At 32.3% G+C, this 16,653-nt stretch overlaps 1 protein-coding gene across 2 annotated transcripts; it reads left to right on the top strand.

Annotated features, from left to right (window-relative positions):
- The first annotated feature begins 2,930 nt into the window (after positions 1-2,930).
- Positions 2,931-16,448, top strand: LOC126777198 (facilitated trehalose transporter Tret1-like). Of its 2 annotated transcripts, XM_050500171.1 has the most exons (10): positions 2,931-3,006; positions 9,440-9,508; positions 10,155-10,264; positions 10,793-10,912; positions 11,578-11,733; positions 12,206-12,373; positions 13,207-13,339; positions 13,598-13,827; positions 14,417-14,611; positions 15,321-16,448. In XM_050500171.1, the coding sequence occupies exons 1-10, from the start codon at positions 2,952-2,954 to the stop codon at positions 15,585-15,587; spliced, it is 1,503 nt and encodes a 500-aa protein (XP_050356128.1). In that variant the 5' UTR covers positions 2,931-2,951; the 3' UTR covers positions 15,588-16,448. The 2 variants fall into 2 exon arrangements, with proteins under 2 accessions (XP_050356128.1, XP_050356129.1); XM_050500172.1 differs by lacking the exon at positions 12,206-12,373.
- The last annotated feature ends 205 nt before the right edge of the window (positions 16,449-16,653 follow it).

Below are 16,653 nucleotides of genomic sequence, written 5' to 3'. Positions count from 1 at the left end.
CGTGCGAAACTTTGTCGAAAGCCTTGGTTAAATCGGTATAAATTGCGTCAACTTGCTTGTGGTTATCAATAGCTGGCACAATGAATTCACTGTACGAAACAAGATTTGATGTTGTAGATCGACCCTTTATAAAGCCATGCTGGTTATTATTATTCATTTGCTTTACATGACATTCAAGATATGGGTAAACTATTGCTTCAAATACTTTGGCAAAAGTGGAAAGTATGGAAATCGGTCTATAATTCTCAATGCACTCACTACCCTTGGACTTATATACTGGTACGATCCTAGCTATTTTCCACTTATCGGGAAAAACACCTGAGCGAAGTGATTCGTTGTATAATAAATATAAAGGGAAACTTAGTACCCATGCACATTTAGAAATAAATATAGGAGGGATATTATCATAACCTGTCCCTTTAGTTGTATCAAGTCTTTTTAAGTATTGATAAATCTGTCTAAAATGGTAGTGTCTAAAGTGGTAAATAAATAATGTCAGTTTAAATTGTCTGTATGTACACAAAAAAGCCTTCAAATACTAACTATTGTGCTGTATGTGAATATGTACGTATAGTGTATAAAGGTATCAGCTTATACAAGTCCGCAAACTAATTGCACGCGTCAATACCTCACTTGCATAATAATATCGAACGGATAATGTCCCTATAACCTAATTGTCTTAACAATAACATGTATTAAGAACAGGCGAAAATCATAGATATGAACATCATTACTGGTACATATTACACTAGTATTATAAAGGTCAATACTTTGAATAAACGCGCTAATCTCATAATATCGATCAATATTTTCACGTTAAGTTAAATTTTTGCCTATGTGTTTCAAACACCATGTGTGTCATATCCCAAAGTGCTGTATATAGATAAAAAAATGCTGTATATAGTATATGCTGTATATAGTATAACTAGAAAACTGTTTAAAATGAAAATAAAAAATGTATGAATAAAAAAGTAAAAAAAACTTGTGCTTATCAAATACAACAGCAGAAAACGTTCATTCATCTAAATATAAATTCAAGAATAGTACAAAAAATACTGGCATAACAACTGTATAAAGGTTAGATGACGACATTTTTTATTTCAAACGATATATATAATATTTAAAAAATATATATATATATATATATATATATATATATATATATATATATATATATATATATATATATTATTAAGAGCTGTCTTAAGGATTTTTATATTGATACTGAGAATCTTGCTTTTTTTTTATTTTATTTTTATTTAATTACAAACTTGCTGTTTTATTAAAACAGGTAGGATAGGCACTTTGGGAAATGGACCACTTGATAGTTAGTGGTCATCTGATCTGACCTGCATTGGCACTGTAAGAAATATAGACATCGTTAATACGCCACCCATCTTGGGAACTAAGATGTTATATCACTGTATGCTACATATTACTGCTAGTAACACTGGCTCGGTCACCTACCAAACCGGAGCACACATAAATTTATTATATGTCGCGCCTGTCATAATTCATTGTAGCATTTATACTTTATTGCTAAAATAATTTATTAGGCGTTAAAAATATATTCAAATTCAAAGAAAACATTAAGAAATCCTAACTAATATTACAATGCGAATGTTAGTTTGCTTATAAAGTTTTTTCCTCTATTACTTAACCGAAATGAATATAGGAGTAAGGTACACTCCTGATCCCCCCTAAAACCGAACACGCAAGCAAAGCCATGGTAAGAAACTAATGTAATAACATCACATGTTTTATTTATTATGGCTTAATGTGGTATATTTTATGCGGTGAATAAAATCGCAATAAAACTATTTGCTCGCAATAATCTCTTTAACGAGTACAATAACGTTTTGGTTTCACTTGTTATAATCTGTGACCTTTGTCCTTTGACACGTGATAGAAGTAAATACTAGTGAGGGGACAGAAGCAATACGTAACGGGATCGATTTATTTATTTATATAATGCAAACCTTTATTATATATTGTAATTGCATATATTAATATACATAGTTTTTTTGACTAGATTTTATTTTATGATTATATCATTCAATTCGTATAATGAAATTTATCAAACCATTTCAAATAGAAGATTGCCATTCACAAAGTAATTTTTAGTAGGTGTATTGCTTATTGTATAACATTTTTAATTTAAATTAGTTTTTCTTTTTAATTAAAAAAAAAAAAAAAAAACGTAGGCAACCGTTCTATTGAGATTAAAGGTTTATGATATAGTGATTGCCTCACACTCGTCCCTTGTATGTCATTCAAGGTCAAGGACAGCTTAAGGATACAAGATCAGGGTCCTAAGAATCTCTTGGTTTTTCGTGAATATATATCTAGCTTGGTCAGATCATGAACTTCGAGAACGGAGTCCTTCGAAGATTTAATTTGTGATCAGTCGTCGATTACAATACCATGTGAAGAAAATAGTCTAAAACATACACTCAATGCGCTAAGGAATATATATAAAAAGCGAAATCAGGAATAAGATTACCCGGTTTTTCGATATTTATCTTATGTAAGAGTATTTATGTATCTCGTAAAAATAGCTGACTATCGCTAGTAGGCTTCTCAGCCTGTATATTAAAATTTTTATAATAATAAACTTAATAATTGAATATAATAATTAATTAAATTATTAGAGACAATTTTTGTTAAGGAATAAATACTTGACGGTGCTTGACGGTAAAGGAAAACATCGTGAAGAAACCTCCATGTGTCTAATTTCATTCAAATTCTGCCACATGTGTATTCAAAAGGGAGAGGAGGCTTTAGCCCAGCAGTGGGACATCAACAGGCTATTACTGTTATCGTACTGTAATATAATAAATAAAGCTAAAAAATAGGGATATTAAAAATGAAAACCCGCATTTATAGGGGATACGAATATTCGCTACCATCACTAGTGGGAATCATAACTAACTTGTGTACGTTGGGTGACAATGTTTCCTACTGAAGATGCAGAGTATCTCGTACCGTTGCTTCAGCGACCAAGGCGTATGTTATTTTCATTATTAAGATAACCGAACTGGCTCTGGTTATTTACACATTTATATAAACTTTGTACTTTTTTGTATAAAATTCAGCGGAGAAGAGAATAATTTAGAAAAATGTATTCTATTGTATGTATTCTCTAGGCCATGTCAAATATATAAATATAATTTTATTGTTGTTCTGTAACCTATAAATGTATATTAGAGATAAAAAAATCACTTTAATAATAATAATAATCATTTATTTCCAAAAAAAAGTCCAATCAATTGAGATACAGCAAAAAATTACAAATTTCTTACTATATTATTGTTAGTAACACTTTATCCTTAAAACTATGTTAGACTACATAATTAAACTATTTATGATTGTTGTCGCAATGCTCGGCACGCCAGTACTTCACAATGGGGTTTTCAGGGCACTCAGAGCATATCCTTAAAATCTCATTGTCAGAATTCTTAGTGCGGTACCAAAATGCCGCAATCCGCGATATACAATCGCTGACTCTGGCATCAGCAAACATGGCTGACGCACAGCAGTACCTAGGCAATTTCATCAGAATGCGATATGCGTTATTATACTGCACTTTGATGCTACTTCATGCACTTTTTGTGCCGTTGCACCACAGCTAACACGTTTAAAAACACTGACAATACGCTCGAAATAGCGTCAGCATTGCCTCAGGACTACATCGCCCGAACCGACGTGCAATCATATTACACCGAACAGTAAAGCCCTTCGTTCACGCTCTATGTCGAGGTTGTCGCGTAGATCCGAAGTAAGAATATGCCCCAAGTACCTAAACTGCTCTATTCTTTCGATCGGTACACCATCCAAAGAAACCAGCGGTTACCTCTCCGGGCCTCTGCCCGAGCGGAACACCATCATTTGCTTCTTTTTTACATTGTACCTAAGGCCATGCTCACTCAGGTACCGTTCGCAGATGCTCAATGATCTCCTCAATCCTCTAATTGAGGGACTTAGTAAACCATGTCGTCAGCTTAACTAAGATTATTAACGCACGTTGTGCCTATGTGGCTCTTCTTTAAACTTTTTATTGATTTTGTTCAAACTAGACTCGATAAAAATTTGGTCTTTCGTTTTAAGGCAAACTGGAGTTTTTTTAATGAAGTCATTGGCGATTCATAGATCTTTTCTAAACATGAAATTGCTTTATAAAGTTTTAATGAAAAAATAATAATGATAATAGACTGTTGTGTAAATTTAATATTAATGTTCCTAGAAGACCTCCTCGCAACCCACGCCCGTTCTTTAAGAATGACCGCACTCGAACGAAACTAGGCTGTCCTAGTGATCCAATACCACGAATACCTCAAGTATATAAAAATTTGTAAAAAACACAGTAACACCGGACATTGGTTGTAACGGGCTTTCATAGTTCATCAGTATAAGCTGTGAATTTGTTTTAAAAATTTACTAGTTACTAATTTTTGTTTCTTTTTTTGTTTTATATTTAAATATTTCTTATTTCTGTTTTTATCTTTTTTTTATTTGCATATATTTTTAGCTCTTTTTCTAATTGTGTTTGAAAATGGTGTGGTGGTGGTTTTGAGTTAATGTAAAGGGTGTTTTGAATGTTGAACTGTTGAAAATCCAAATAAAGAAATAAATAAATAATGCCAGTGATAGTAAAACAATCATGTGTCTTTTTCTTTCGAATGTCAAATCAATAATGAAAACTATTAAATTCAACAATGACAGTCATAGTAGTTACTTAGGAGTACGTTTATGGTTTTTTTAGTGAATATATCCATACAAACGTTTTGCCTGGTCGCCCGTTTGGATGGAATCTCTAAAAACTTTGGAAAATATGTTTAAATTAAATTTCAATACAATCAAGTAACACAAATAGTACTTTTCAAGCAGATTTTTTTATTTTCATTTTTATACTAATGTTTCCACCCAATTTCTCCCGTTTGGGGTTGAATTTCTAAAAACGACAAAATACGTATTTATCTATTTTTTCTCAGAAGCTTTAATGTTAAATATTACAACTTATTAAATATTACAATAAACTTTCATCCTCTATTTTACCCTCTTAGGGTACCGCTATTATAGATTTTCAAAAACGCTAAAATATATATTTATTTATTTCTAATCTTAAGCTTATATATGAAATTTCACGTCTCTAACTTTATAGAGGACTCATTCCTTATTTTAAGCCTTTAGGGGTGGAATTTCCAGAAAGCTTTCCTTAGTTACATCATGATTTTTTTTTTAAATCAACTGCCAAAATTTCAAGTTTGTAACCCCTGTGGTTTAGGCTCTGCGTTGATGAATCAGTCAGTACAAGTTATTATATGTGTGTAGATAACAACGAAATAACGTATGTATTTATAACTTTTGATAGACACAACCGATTTTGATGATATATAGACTAAACAGAACCTTGAAATACTTCTTATAATAATTCAGTTATTTCAATCTATAATCTTTAGCCATTTCAAAGATTAACCTAGACAAACAGACAGACAACATTTTTAAAAAAGCTTGTTTTGATTTTATTAAATCGCAAATAGCCATAGGTATTAACTTTAAAAGAGTTGCTCGTATTATTTATAAGTTAAATAAAAAAAAATTGAATTTGTAAACAAACTTTTTTTTAGTCCATGCGCTAGAACGAATTAATTGAATTCAAAATCAAAATTATCATTATACAGTTACACCTTGTACGCATTTTTGTCACGATACAGAAAATGCGTCCTATTACACAATTTCTATATACGAAGTACTAATTTTTTTAAAAATTATTTTTATTAAAATAAAAATAAACATATTATATTTCTCACCGCCGAAATCAGTGGTGAAATTTCAGAAAGTGATATCTACATTGACCACAATAACTATAACATTTGAAGAATACACACATCAAAATAGTATATCACCATAAATCCGAGAAAGAGAAAAAGCCGAGATGGTCAAGTGGTTAGAACGCGTGAATCTTAACCGATGATCGTGGGTTCAAATCCGGGCAAGCACCACTGAATTTTCATGTGTTTAATTTGTGTTTATGATTCATCTCGTGCTTGACGGTGAAGAAAAACATCGTGTGGAAACCTGCATGTGTCTAATTTCATTGAAATTTTGCCACATGTGTATTCTACCAACCCGCATTGGAGCAGCGTGGTGGAATAAGCTCCTAACCTTCTCCTGAAAAGGGAGAGGAGGCCTTAGCCCAGCAGTGGGATATTAACAGGCTGTTACTGTACTGTATAAATCGGTTGTCAATATTTCACGGGTGAGTAATAAAGTGCGTCTTTAGAGAATAGCAATGTACATGTATTTATGTTTGAGATTTAATTAAATAATGAAAACTTACCTTGAAATTTCGCCAAGTCAGAGTCTATGAGTGGCCGTTTTAAATTAAATCGTTGTTATAAGTGACTTCCTGTGACAATAAATTCAGACGATTATATAAAGTTTATCGAAACTAGCGATTTGTCCCCAGTTTTTACGGAAACGCTTTATAATATATAACTACGCAGAACATAGTAGCGTATAAGTGTCTGTGCAAATAGAGATGCACTCTCTATTGCCTCACTTTCAATGATGGCAATCCAACATGACCGGTTAGAGTTAGAGCCCAGGACTAATGGCTTTACGTGCTTTTCTAGGCACGGGACTGTACACACTTCCATCTTCCGAACTCCTATTATAGACAAATTTTTGATATAAGAACCCTATAACTTTTTGTCGATCCGATGCGGGTTTTGAACCAAATCTCGAGATCTGCGGCCATCTAGCCACTAGACCAACGACGTACTACAATTACTACAAATACTTGAATTATTTAAAAATCTATTTTGGATAATTAAATTAATGATAATTCATTCTTTACGACTGTATGAATTATGACGGCGAAAAACGAGTTCAACGATTAGCTAATACCTCGAGTCATTATTATAGAATACCGGTGTATACCCAAACATATTAAGTGCATAATTCCGTCACTGTCACAATCTGATGGATGTCCAGGCCTAATCAACAGCTTTACATTCAACACTGATGGGCCAGTTGGCGTGGCTCGTACATACTTGCCTTTCACGCCGAAGGTAGTGGGTTTGATTTCCACCCAGGACAAACATTTGAGTGGATGAACTTGTCTGTGTGTCCTGAGTCTGGGTGTAATTATCTATATAGGTATATATTTACAAAAGAAAAGTAGTATATGTAGTATATCAGTTGTCTGGTTTCCATAGTACAAGTTCTGCTCGGTTTGGGATCAGATGGCCGTGTGTGAATAATGACCCAGGATATTTTTATTATTATTTTTCTTTTTGTATTAGGTAGGCTGACTGGCGATAAGGCCACTGATGGTAAATGATCATCACCGTCTATAGTCCTTCGCGCTGTAAGAAATATTAACCATCTATACATCGCCAATGAGCCATAAACCTTGGGAACTAATGTGTTATAGCCCTTGTATCTATAGTTACATTGGCTCACTAACTCTCAAACCGGAACACAAAGATACTAAGTATTGCTGCTTGGCGGTAGAATATATGATAAGTGGATGATAATATCTACCCTGGCGGTCTTGCACACAGCCTTACCACAAAGTAAAAACTCCACCACCAAGTAGCGCCACCAACAGTGACTTCGCGGCGGGGAAACTGAAATTTATATATATATATAGTCGACAATCTTCATGAAGATGAAGACTCCATCATGGACCGGATGGTCAAACGTCATCCAGTGCAGCCTAGGAAATCAAAATCCTATAAAGATAAAAAAATTGCAATCTAAAAATTTTGATTGTGATGCTGCCAGAAAATATGCCGTCTCATGAAGTAAAAAAAAAATAAAAATCGATAGGAAGATACAACGACACGTCTGTGGAAACTACAAGGTACAATGAAACGAAAAACCAACGTTTATTAACCCCATTTATATGTTTGATAGGACCAATAATTATTCGACTTTTGAATAAAAAAAAAGAATTCCAAGTCATTATAAAATGTCACAGGTATTACACGAACATAATCTGCTTACCTTAACTATATACTTAATTTAATTTACATATCGTAATGATAATTGTATAAAATTAATTATAAAGTATTTTATTTTCTTAAAATTAGTTATCATTTATTTTAAGCCGTATACAGACATTTTTATTCATATATTCTGTAACTAAAATTAAAATAAAAAACAAAATACGCATTACAAATTTATTTTTAAATATTGTTCTGTGGCATTGTACTGAAGACGCTGACGGCTCTCTTCACTGCTAGACTTGGCTTTTGGGCTAAATAAGCGCCAGTTCTTGGGTCATCAGAAGTGTGGACCAGTTTCTTAGAGAGATCTCTTCATAAATTTTTTAGTATCGGACGACCATGGACCTAATGTTTCAAAACCCAACCCCGCAAATACATATTCATTGGATAAAAGTGAATAAGCTGCACTGGCTTTACGAGACGTCTTGATATTTTTAATAATGATTATTGACTAATGAATTAATGTAATTAATGTCACTCAAATGTTTTTTTTTCGTTTTACATTAAGTACGAACAGCTAACAATGCTTTCCAAGAAAATAGTTAGTAATTTTTCTAAAGAGTCACTATCATTTGGCTCTCTATAAATTAACGACCTTACTCAAAAACGTTGCTTAGCGGGTGATTAGTTAAACAATGCTGTGTCTTCTTCTTTCGAATGTCAAATCAATAATGCAGAAAGAGAGGAATCAGCATTGAACCAAATAGTTTCAACTGCAAACGGCACAAGATATAATTTCCAATAGAGACGGATATTTTCCGTCGGTTGTCATGCTTAAGCATTTTCCGAGCCCCCTCTGACCCTGACATTAACTCGCTGACAGGAGTCGGTGCTGATCTGTCAACGCATATATCTTCCTGACCGTTTATATAGGACGAGGAGTAAATATAAGCAAACTTTATATACACATATTCTATATAATTCTCCAAAAAGCTCTGCTACATTATGTACAACAAACAGTTCTTGATTAATAATATATGCAATTCAACTTGACTAGTTTCAAAGTTGCTAGAAATTTAGCCATTTTTTCACCAATTCATTTTTAATTCATATTTTGGTCTCGATCAATGGTGTGATTTCTATTTAAATTCAAAATTGTTTATTTATCTTTAAGCGCGCTGTCATTGAATTGGATATACAGTAGACCAACAGTAGAATATATATAATATATAATAGTCAATCTCAGCTAGATATATATCAGCTAGATAATAATCAACCTTTTTCAAAAGAATGGATTAAACAAAGTACGTTTTTATAAAATTTCCCAATAAACGGACAAACAAACAATTTTCCATTACAATTTATTTATATGTGCGATTAAAAAGTTAACGATTTAATGCATTACAGTTGTTTCTTGAGTATAATTTAGTTAGTAGCTATCGCTTGGAGACATCGGTTATTGCTTTATTGTTTTTAAATTCTAGCTATGAAGAGAATTTTCAATGTATTCCGGGAAGGCAGTCAAGTGAATCAAATTCTATGTGCTTTCTTAAGTAAGTATTTAATATCTTATAGAATTATATTACAAATATAATATGGCCGTCATGGGACGCCTATCCTATATGAAGCATAAAATTAATTGGCAATGAAAAATTTATAAATAAAGAAAACCAATTCATATATAATAAAAACATAGAGTATAATATATATTTATCATTAAAACATCAAAATATCTTTGTGTTAAATTGTATATATAGTTACAAATAATAAAATTAGACAGTTGGTAATTAAGAATTAATTTATTTTACATTTCAGAGCGCAATTTTTCCGTATTCCGTTTTTACTTTAAAAGGATATTTTTTAATTTAATTCAATTACTTTATGAAATGTGAATAAAAATTTCAAATTTTGTTTTTTTTTTAGTTACGATTATAACTATGGAAATATTATAAACTGACTTTTATAGCATGATTTAAATAAATTGTTAATTGTTAAACGTTTCATGCATGACGTCATAATATCAATTAAATATTGTCAGGATTTTTTTAAGCAGGACGGTTAGTTACATGTGGTAAACAGATCAATTTATAGTAAGAGCGCTACCATGCAAGCGATCTGTAAACGCGAAGCGACCATTTGTAGAGCTCTTGCCTGTTAATGTTCATGTAATGACTTTGATTTTTTTAATTTTTTTTACAGTATGCATACCTATATATGGTTATGGAAACTGTATAGGATGGATGTCTCCGATGACGCTACTCTTGCAATCAGAGAAGTCTCCAAAAGGCTTCCCCTTAACCGATAATGAAGTGAGTATTTTTTGTTGTATAAATTAGGTAGTCGAATGGGATAATGGTCCACCTGGACATCGGCGCGGTAAGGAATATTAAGTGTTCCTTAAGTCGCCAATGCGCCACCTACAGGGAAGTAAGATGTTATGTCCCTTGTGCCTGTAGTTACACTCAGCGTTCAAACCGGAATACAAAAATACTAATGCTATTTAACGTAGAATATTTGACGAGTGGGTGGTACCTACACAGACAGGCTAGCAAAAGCCTTACGACCAAAAAAAGTACAGTGTGACATTTCATTGTGAATATTGTTTGTAAAGGTTAATAGATAAATAATAATGGGAAACCTTGAAATAAATATACCAATAAAATTGTTATAGGTTTGGAATTTATCTCGATTTTGTCACGTATGTTAGTAACAGCTACACGTGCATTCAGTCGACAAATTTAATATAATAATATATATATGAACTAAGCATTTGTTAAGCTATATGATATGTATATGATGTATGATTTATATGATATGTATGTTAATTTTAATTACAGATTTCCTGGATGGCCTCCTTGCCATACTTGATCTGCGTCCCAGGAACGTACCTAGTAGCATGGTTAGGTGATAAATATGGGAGAAAAAACACCCTCCTCTTTATGTCAGCAATTAATGCGGTAAGAGAATTATACTATTGTTTCTTACGTGATTCGATAATCGCCCAATAGGACAAGAGCCATTTTTGGAGTTAGTTAATTTCAAGTCAATCGACCAATCAGGTCATTAAGACTATAAAAGTTGCACTATGTTCCTTTGAAAATAGGTGGTACAAATATAGTATAATTATATCATATTTTTTATAATTATATAAAGTAGTATAAGTTACACTCTCGAGCTGCGTCAATTACAGAGTTTGCGTGTTTGTACAAGTGTAGAAAGATTTCAAATAAATTTAATCATATGTTTAATCATATGTTATATATTATTTGATCTTATGATATTAATTTAATTATATGTTATACACTAAAATATATGCCGTGACCAAAATCAGTCAAAATTACATCATGTTATTAAATTTCTTCACTGACTGACTATCAAATTACAGCTTAAACAAGATAAAGAGACTTGAAATTAAAACAATATCATTATTTGAATTTAGAACCCCATCAATCTCTTAATTTCCAATATCATTAATTGTTTATGATCACTGATTGATGATTCTATTAATTCGATAGTTTCATTAAAGAGTTGTGACTTCTGGTTTGAGGAATAATCGTATCTTTCTCGGATGTAAATCTGGCAAATAAAATTTATTTATTAATTATCTGTACATTTTTCCTAGATAATATGGATCCTCAAGTTATGTTCCATGAATATATGGGTGTTTATTGTCGCGAGAATCTTAGTAGGTATCGTGATGGCTGGAAGCTGTGTCACTTGCCCCACCTATATAAAGGAGATCAGCGAAGATAAAATCAGAGGTGCCTTAGGTTGTTGGGTAAGGCTGATGTTAATTTTTTTCTTATAGAACTTGACCTATACAACATACACCTCATTTCTTCAAACTTTATCACAAAAATATTATTGAAATAGTATAATGGACTTTCGAAAGACCACATCTTATCACCAGCTTTATGTCTTAAGCCTTTAACATCCTTCGTTCCTCTGATATGAGATGGGGCAAGTATCCCAAAACATGTCAGTATCCCAGGAAACCAGCGTCAATCCATTAAGTCTCTACCAAGATCACGACTAATTTCCTCGAAGCTCAATAAAAGGAATAAAGTCGATGGTGGCAAGGCTTTTTATTGTATCATTAAGATAACTGTGGCGAAAAAGGCTACCTGAATTACTAGGACAAGTAAGCGTAAGCTTAAAGAGTCTACCTCCTGTAGAACGGTTGCATCTAAAACTGGCAGCCTATCACGATTTTGCGCACTTTTTTAATAATTATTAAATGTATATTTCAGGGTGCGCTATTTTTTACTACAGGCAGCCTTTCTGCCTACATTATTGGAGATATGTTGAGTTATGAAGCAATACTTATTGTATTCCTTGCTGTGCCTTTGTTACATTTCTTGATTTTTTTGATAATGCCGGAGTCACCTTCATATCTTATCAAAAATGAAAAAGATGAGGTAAAATTGATTCTTTTTTTTAATTACTCCAAAAATATATTTTAATGTTTATTTCTTCTTTTTTATATTCTTAACACAAAAAGAGCCCGAATTCGAAGTTCTACCTATCCATGATATAGCCATTTACCTCCTGGCTGCATCACCACATCAGCTCAATCAATACCTAATTATGCTATTAACATTCGAATCCCATATGTTTGAAATGGTAATTTTATATTAATTCTGTAACATGACGATTCGACAAAAGTATGTATAGAAGACTACTTTTTTTTTTTGAACTACGGTCCTTTTTTTATAAAAGAACTTCGACTAAGTTTTGTTGTTAGCATTGTCGTTTTAGATATTTATTTTCGTTTATTTTGAAAATCAAAATAGGAAAATTTAGTGATTCCATGCTTTTGAAATTAATTTTTATTCGTTTGTAAAACATTATTGTAGAGATGATAAAAAGCGTTACTTATCAATCGTTGATTTCTATTCAGAATATAATATTAAAAAGTGATTGTATTTGATCAAGATAGTAACTTAATAGTCCCGCGATCGTTCCAAATTTATAATAATAATAATAATCATTTATTCTCAGACAACAAAGGTCCATATAATTGAGATACAAAAAAAAAATACAAATTTCTTACTTTATTATTGTTAGACAGGTCTCTTACTTGTTCGACAGATCTTTTAATAGAACGACAGTTAAACGTGCTTAATGTATATTTGCTCTGGTCGTACTACCCATATTATTTATTATTTAAAGAGATTTTAATTTGATCCTGTAAAATTATAGTTCAAAGTTAATATTAAATAAAGTAATATGTTATATGTTTTCGCTTTAGGAAGCTACAAAAGCGCTTGTTTGGCTCCGCTGTAGAAAGATGAATGACGTTGTGATACAAGAGGAAATGAACCGAATTAAAAGAGAGCAGAAAAATGATGAAGGAAAAGGAAAATTTCTTATGAAAAATATTTGTAAATAAATTTTGATTTTATCTTTTAACAGAGCCCAGGTAATGCAATTAAATTACGAACGAAGAAAACAAAATGCCTTTTGAATACATATCCAATGTAAATATTGGTTATTAAAAATTTGTTTAAAATTAATGACAGGACTTCATGATATCTTAAATTTGTCTTTTGATATAATTATATATTTAATGAACTTACAGCTATGTACAGTTAATGATTGACTGTAATTAATATGGTTTATTTCATTTATTAAATTTTCAGTAACTGACAAGATACTATTCAGAGCCTTTCAAATATCTCTAGTAGCAGCTCTGGCTAGGGAGTTATGTGGCGCTGTTCCTGTTTTGAATTTTGCTGGGGACATATTCCTTTTAGCCTCAGATGTGACAGGGGTCGCTCTTAGTCCAAATCAGCAGGCCATAGTGTTGGGCGTGGTACAGCTTTGTGGTGCTACCATGGCTTCTGGTATCGTCGAAAGGTGCGGTAGACGGGTATGTGGTATTATCTATTTTATCATGTCAAATTGAAAATGTATCTTTTAATACAAAATATTTTAGTAGTTATGCAAAGTATTTAAAATAAGAGCGTCACGGTAGCATGCGCAAGCGATCCCGTGGCGCTCCTCGTTAAAACGGAAAGAGTACCGCTGGGTTTTTAGTGGGTATTCCGATGTTCGGCGCGCACTCGGCGCCGGCATTGTTCTCGTGGGGGAAACACGTAATGCGTTTTTCCAGCGTAAAAAAAGGTATTTCAAATAAGGGCAAAATATTGATTATTACTTCCTAAGGTAGATCCGCGTCGGTCCAAAAAAAAAGAAATTGACGAAAAATACGAAAAGTGGTTGGTCTCGAACTCTTTTGAGTGGTTTGGCCTAGCCTATCTTAATAGTCACCGTGGCTGCAGGACATCATCCTATGATGGTTATTTTGGTTAAAGACACAATTACGTAAATAGATCATTATTTAGTATGCATGTTGATCTTCAGAGCAGCCAACTAAGATTGCACGTGTAATCGCTCAATATTAATATCTATTGTTTTTTTTCTTTTTACCAGGTACCAATATACTTATTTGTTTTCAGCCCCTTCTTTTCATCACATGCATCGTATCTGGAATAAGTATGTGTATTCTTGCGACCTGGTTCCTCCTTGATGAGTTTAATATATCTGGTCCAGCTTGGATACCTGTGCTGACATTGTGTATGTGCATCTTCTGTGACGCAGCTGGACTGATGCCCATCTCTGTGGTGATTGCTGGAGAGACATTTTCTTTTAAGGTAAAGAAAGACCTGATAAAGCCAAGCTAAAAAGATATAGTAAATACTCTTAGTTGACTGTTTTTTTACGGTGACAATCACCTTTTAATTTTTTTTTTTTTATAGAATAGGAAGGTGGACGAGCATATGGGCCACCTGATGGTAAGTGGTCACCAAACGCCCTTAGACATTGGCATTGTAAGAAATGTCAACCATCGCTTATAGCCAATGCGCCACCAACCTTGGGAACTAAGATTTTATGTCCCTTGTGCCTGTAATTACACTGGCTCACTCACCCTTCAAACCGGAACACAACAATATCAAGTATTGCTGTTTTGCGGTAGAATATCTGATGAGTGGGTGGTACCTACCCAGACGAGCTTGCACAAAGCCCTACCACCAGTAACAGTTTTTGCCACATATCAATTTTGAAAAACCAACAGCACTCAGCTGAATATTTAATTACTTTTAAAAAAAATCGTTATTGAGAGAGATGGGAGATTGTGTCAGAGAAATTGCTTAATTGAAATAAAATATTTTAGATTCTAAAGACAGCGATACAGGGGTGTCACTTTTAAATAGTTATATGTCATAGGGTAGTGATATTTTTTGTGTATAAATAAACATAAATTCAATTAATGTTCATAAACTTATTCGAACTTCTACATGCCACAATACGAACCACATACAAAAAACTAACAGCAATAAAATTTTGAAAATTCAATTTCAGTATCGTGGAACAGTCTTGGCGACTACGATGGCAATAGCTTCGATGGCTGATTTCTTCCAACTACTATTCTTCAAACCTTTATCGAAATCAATAGGAATATACGCGGCATTTTACTTTTTCGGAGCGATGTGCTTGATCACCGCTTTGTATGTAATTTTGATAGTACCAGAAACTAAGAATAGGAAACTAGAAGAAATATACTACGATTTAAGAACTAAAAAGGAGAAAAGGGAATTGACAAAGCAGGCGAATGGAACAACGTACTAAGTAAATAAGTTGCGTAGTTTTTAAAGACTGAACTAAAACTTTTAACAATTTGCTCAATGTTGCAATTAATTTTAATTTAAAAATAAACAATGTATATTTTTATTACTCTGAGATAAGTTTTGATGCAATATATAGCTTACTTCAGTGTGATTTTATTTTACATAGAAAAAAATTAAATCCAAAAAAACAATGAAACAGGTTATAAAAGGCAGTTCGAGATTACTGACACGTGTTAACAGATCGCAAATAACACCAATAATACAGTTAAACCTTATATGACAGTGGTGATGACCTTATATTTAACCAATGTTTTCGTGGGACCCAAAGGTATGTGAACTAAGTTTAAGGTGTTTGCTTCAGCTGCATCTCTTAGAAGACTTAGAGACTGCACAACATTCTTCATATTCCCACTAAAATTTCACTAGTAAATAATCTTGATTATGTCAAAAGAAGACTTTTATAAAAGACATGCTTATTCATTGAAAGGATTTCATCCAGCAACCCAAGAAGAAAAAATGTATATAGACAAATAAATAAGATGTAGACGAGTAATTCTATAAAACCTTGATTAAAATTTAAGGTGAATATCTGAGTCTCCGTCTCACCCCGTCTGTCTATATCAACGGTTTTATGGCTGATTATTTTTTGTTCAGATATTTTTAATTGCAATTTTGTGACGAAAATCCCTCGTTAATTAAGTATTCTGTCAAACGGTAATCTCATTATTTACACATAATTTATGCTCGTAACTGATACATACGTAACACAAATTTATTCGATTTTATTATTTATAGAAATTCTCTAAACGCAATTTTAATTGCCTGCGTTATCAGCTTTCCATTTAACGCGCTTGGAAATATTTTATTTATGTACTACATATAGTTAGATTTCTTAGATATATATATGTTGATATTGAATATATATATACACATATATATATATATATATATATATATATATATATATATATATATATATATATATAATATATATAGTTATAAAGAAATAATTGTATTTATATTTCTTTTATGTTTGATAAGTTTTCATTGATACTGGCGTTTATGTT

Source organism: Nymphalis io, chromosome 22, assembly GCF_905147045.1.
Source record: "Nymphalis io chromosome 22, ilAglIoxx1.1, whole genome shotgun sequence".
NCBI lineage: Eukaryota > Metazoa > Arthropoda > Insecta > Lepidoptera > Nymphalidae > Nymphalis > Nymphalis io.
The sequence above is the reverse complement of the archived record's forward strand: the minus strand, read 5'-3'. Positions and strand labels throughout refer to the sequence as shown.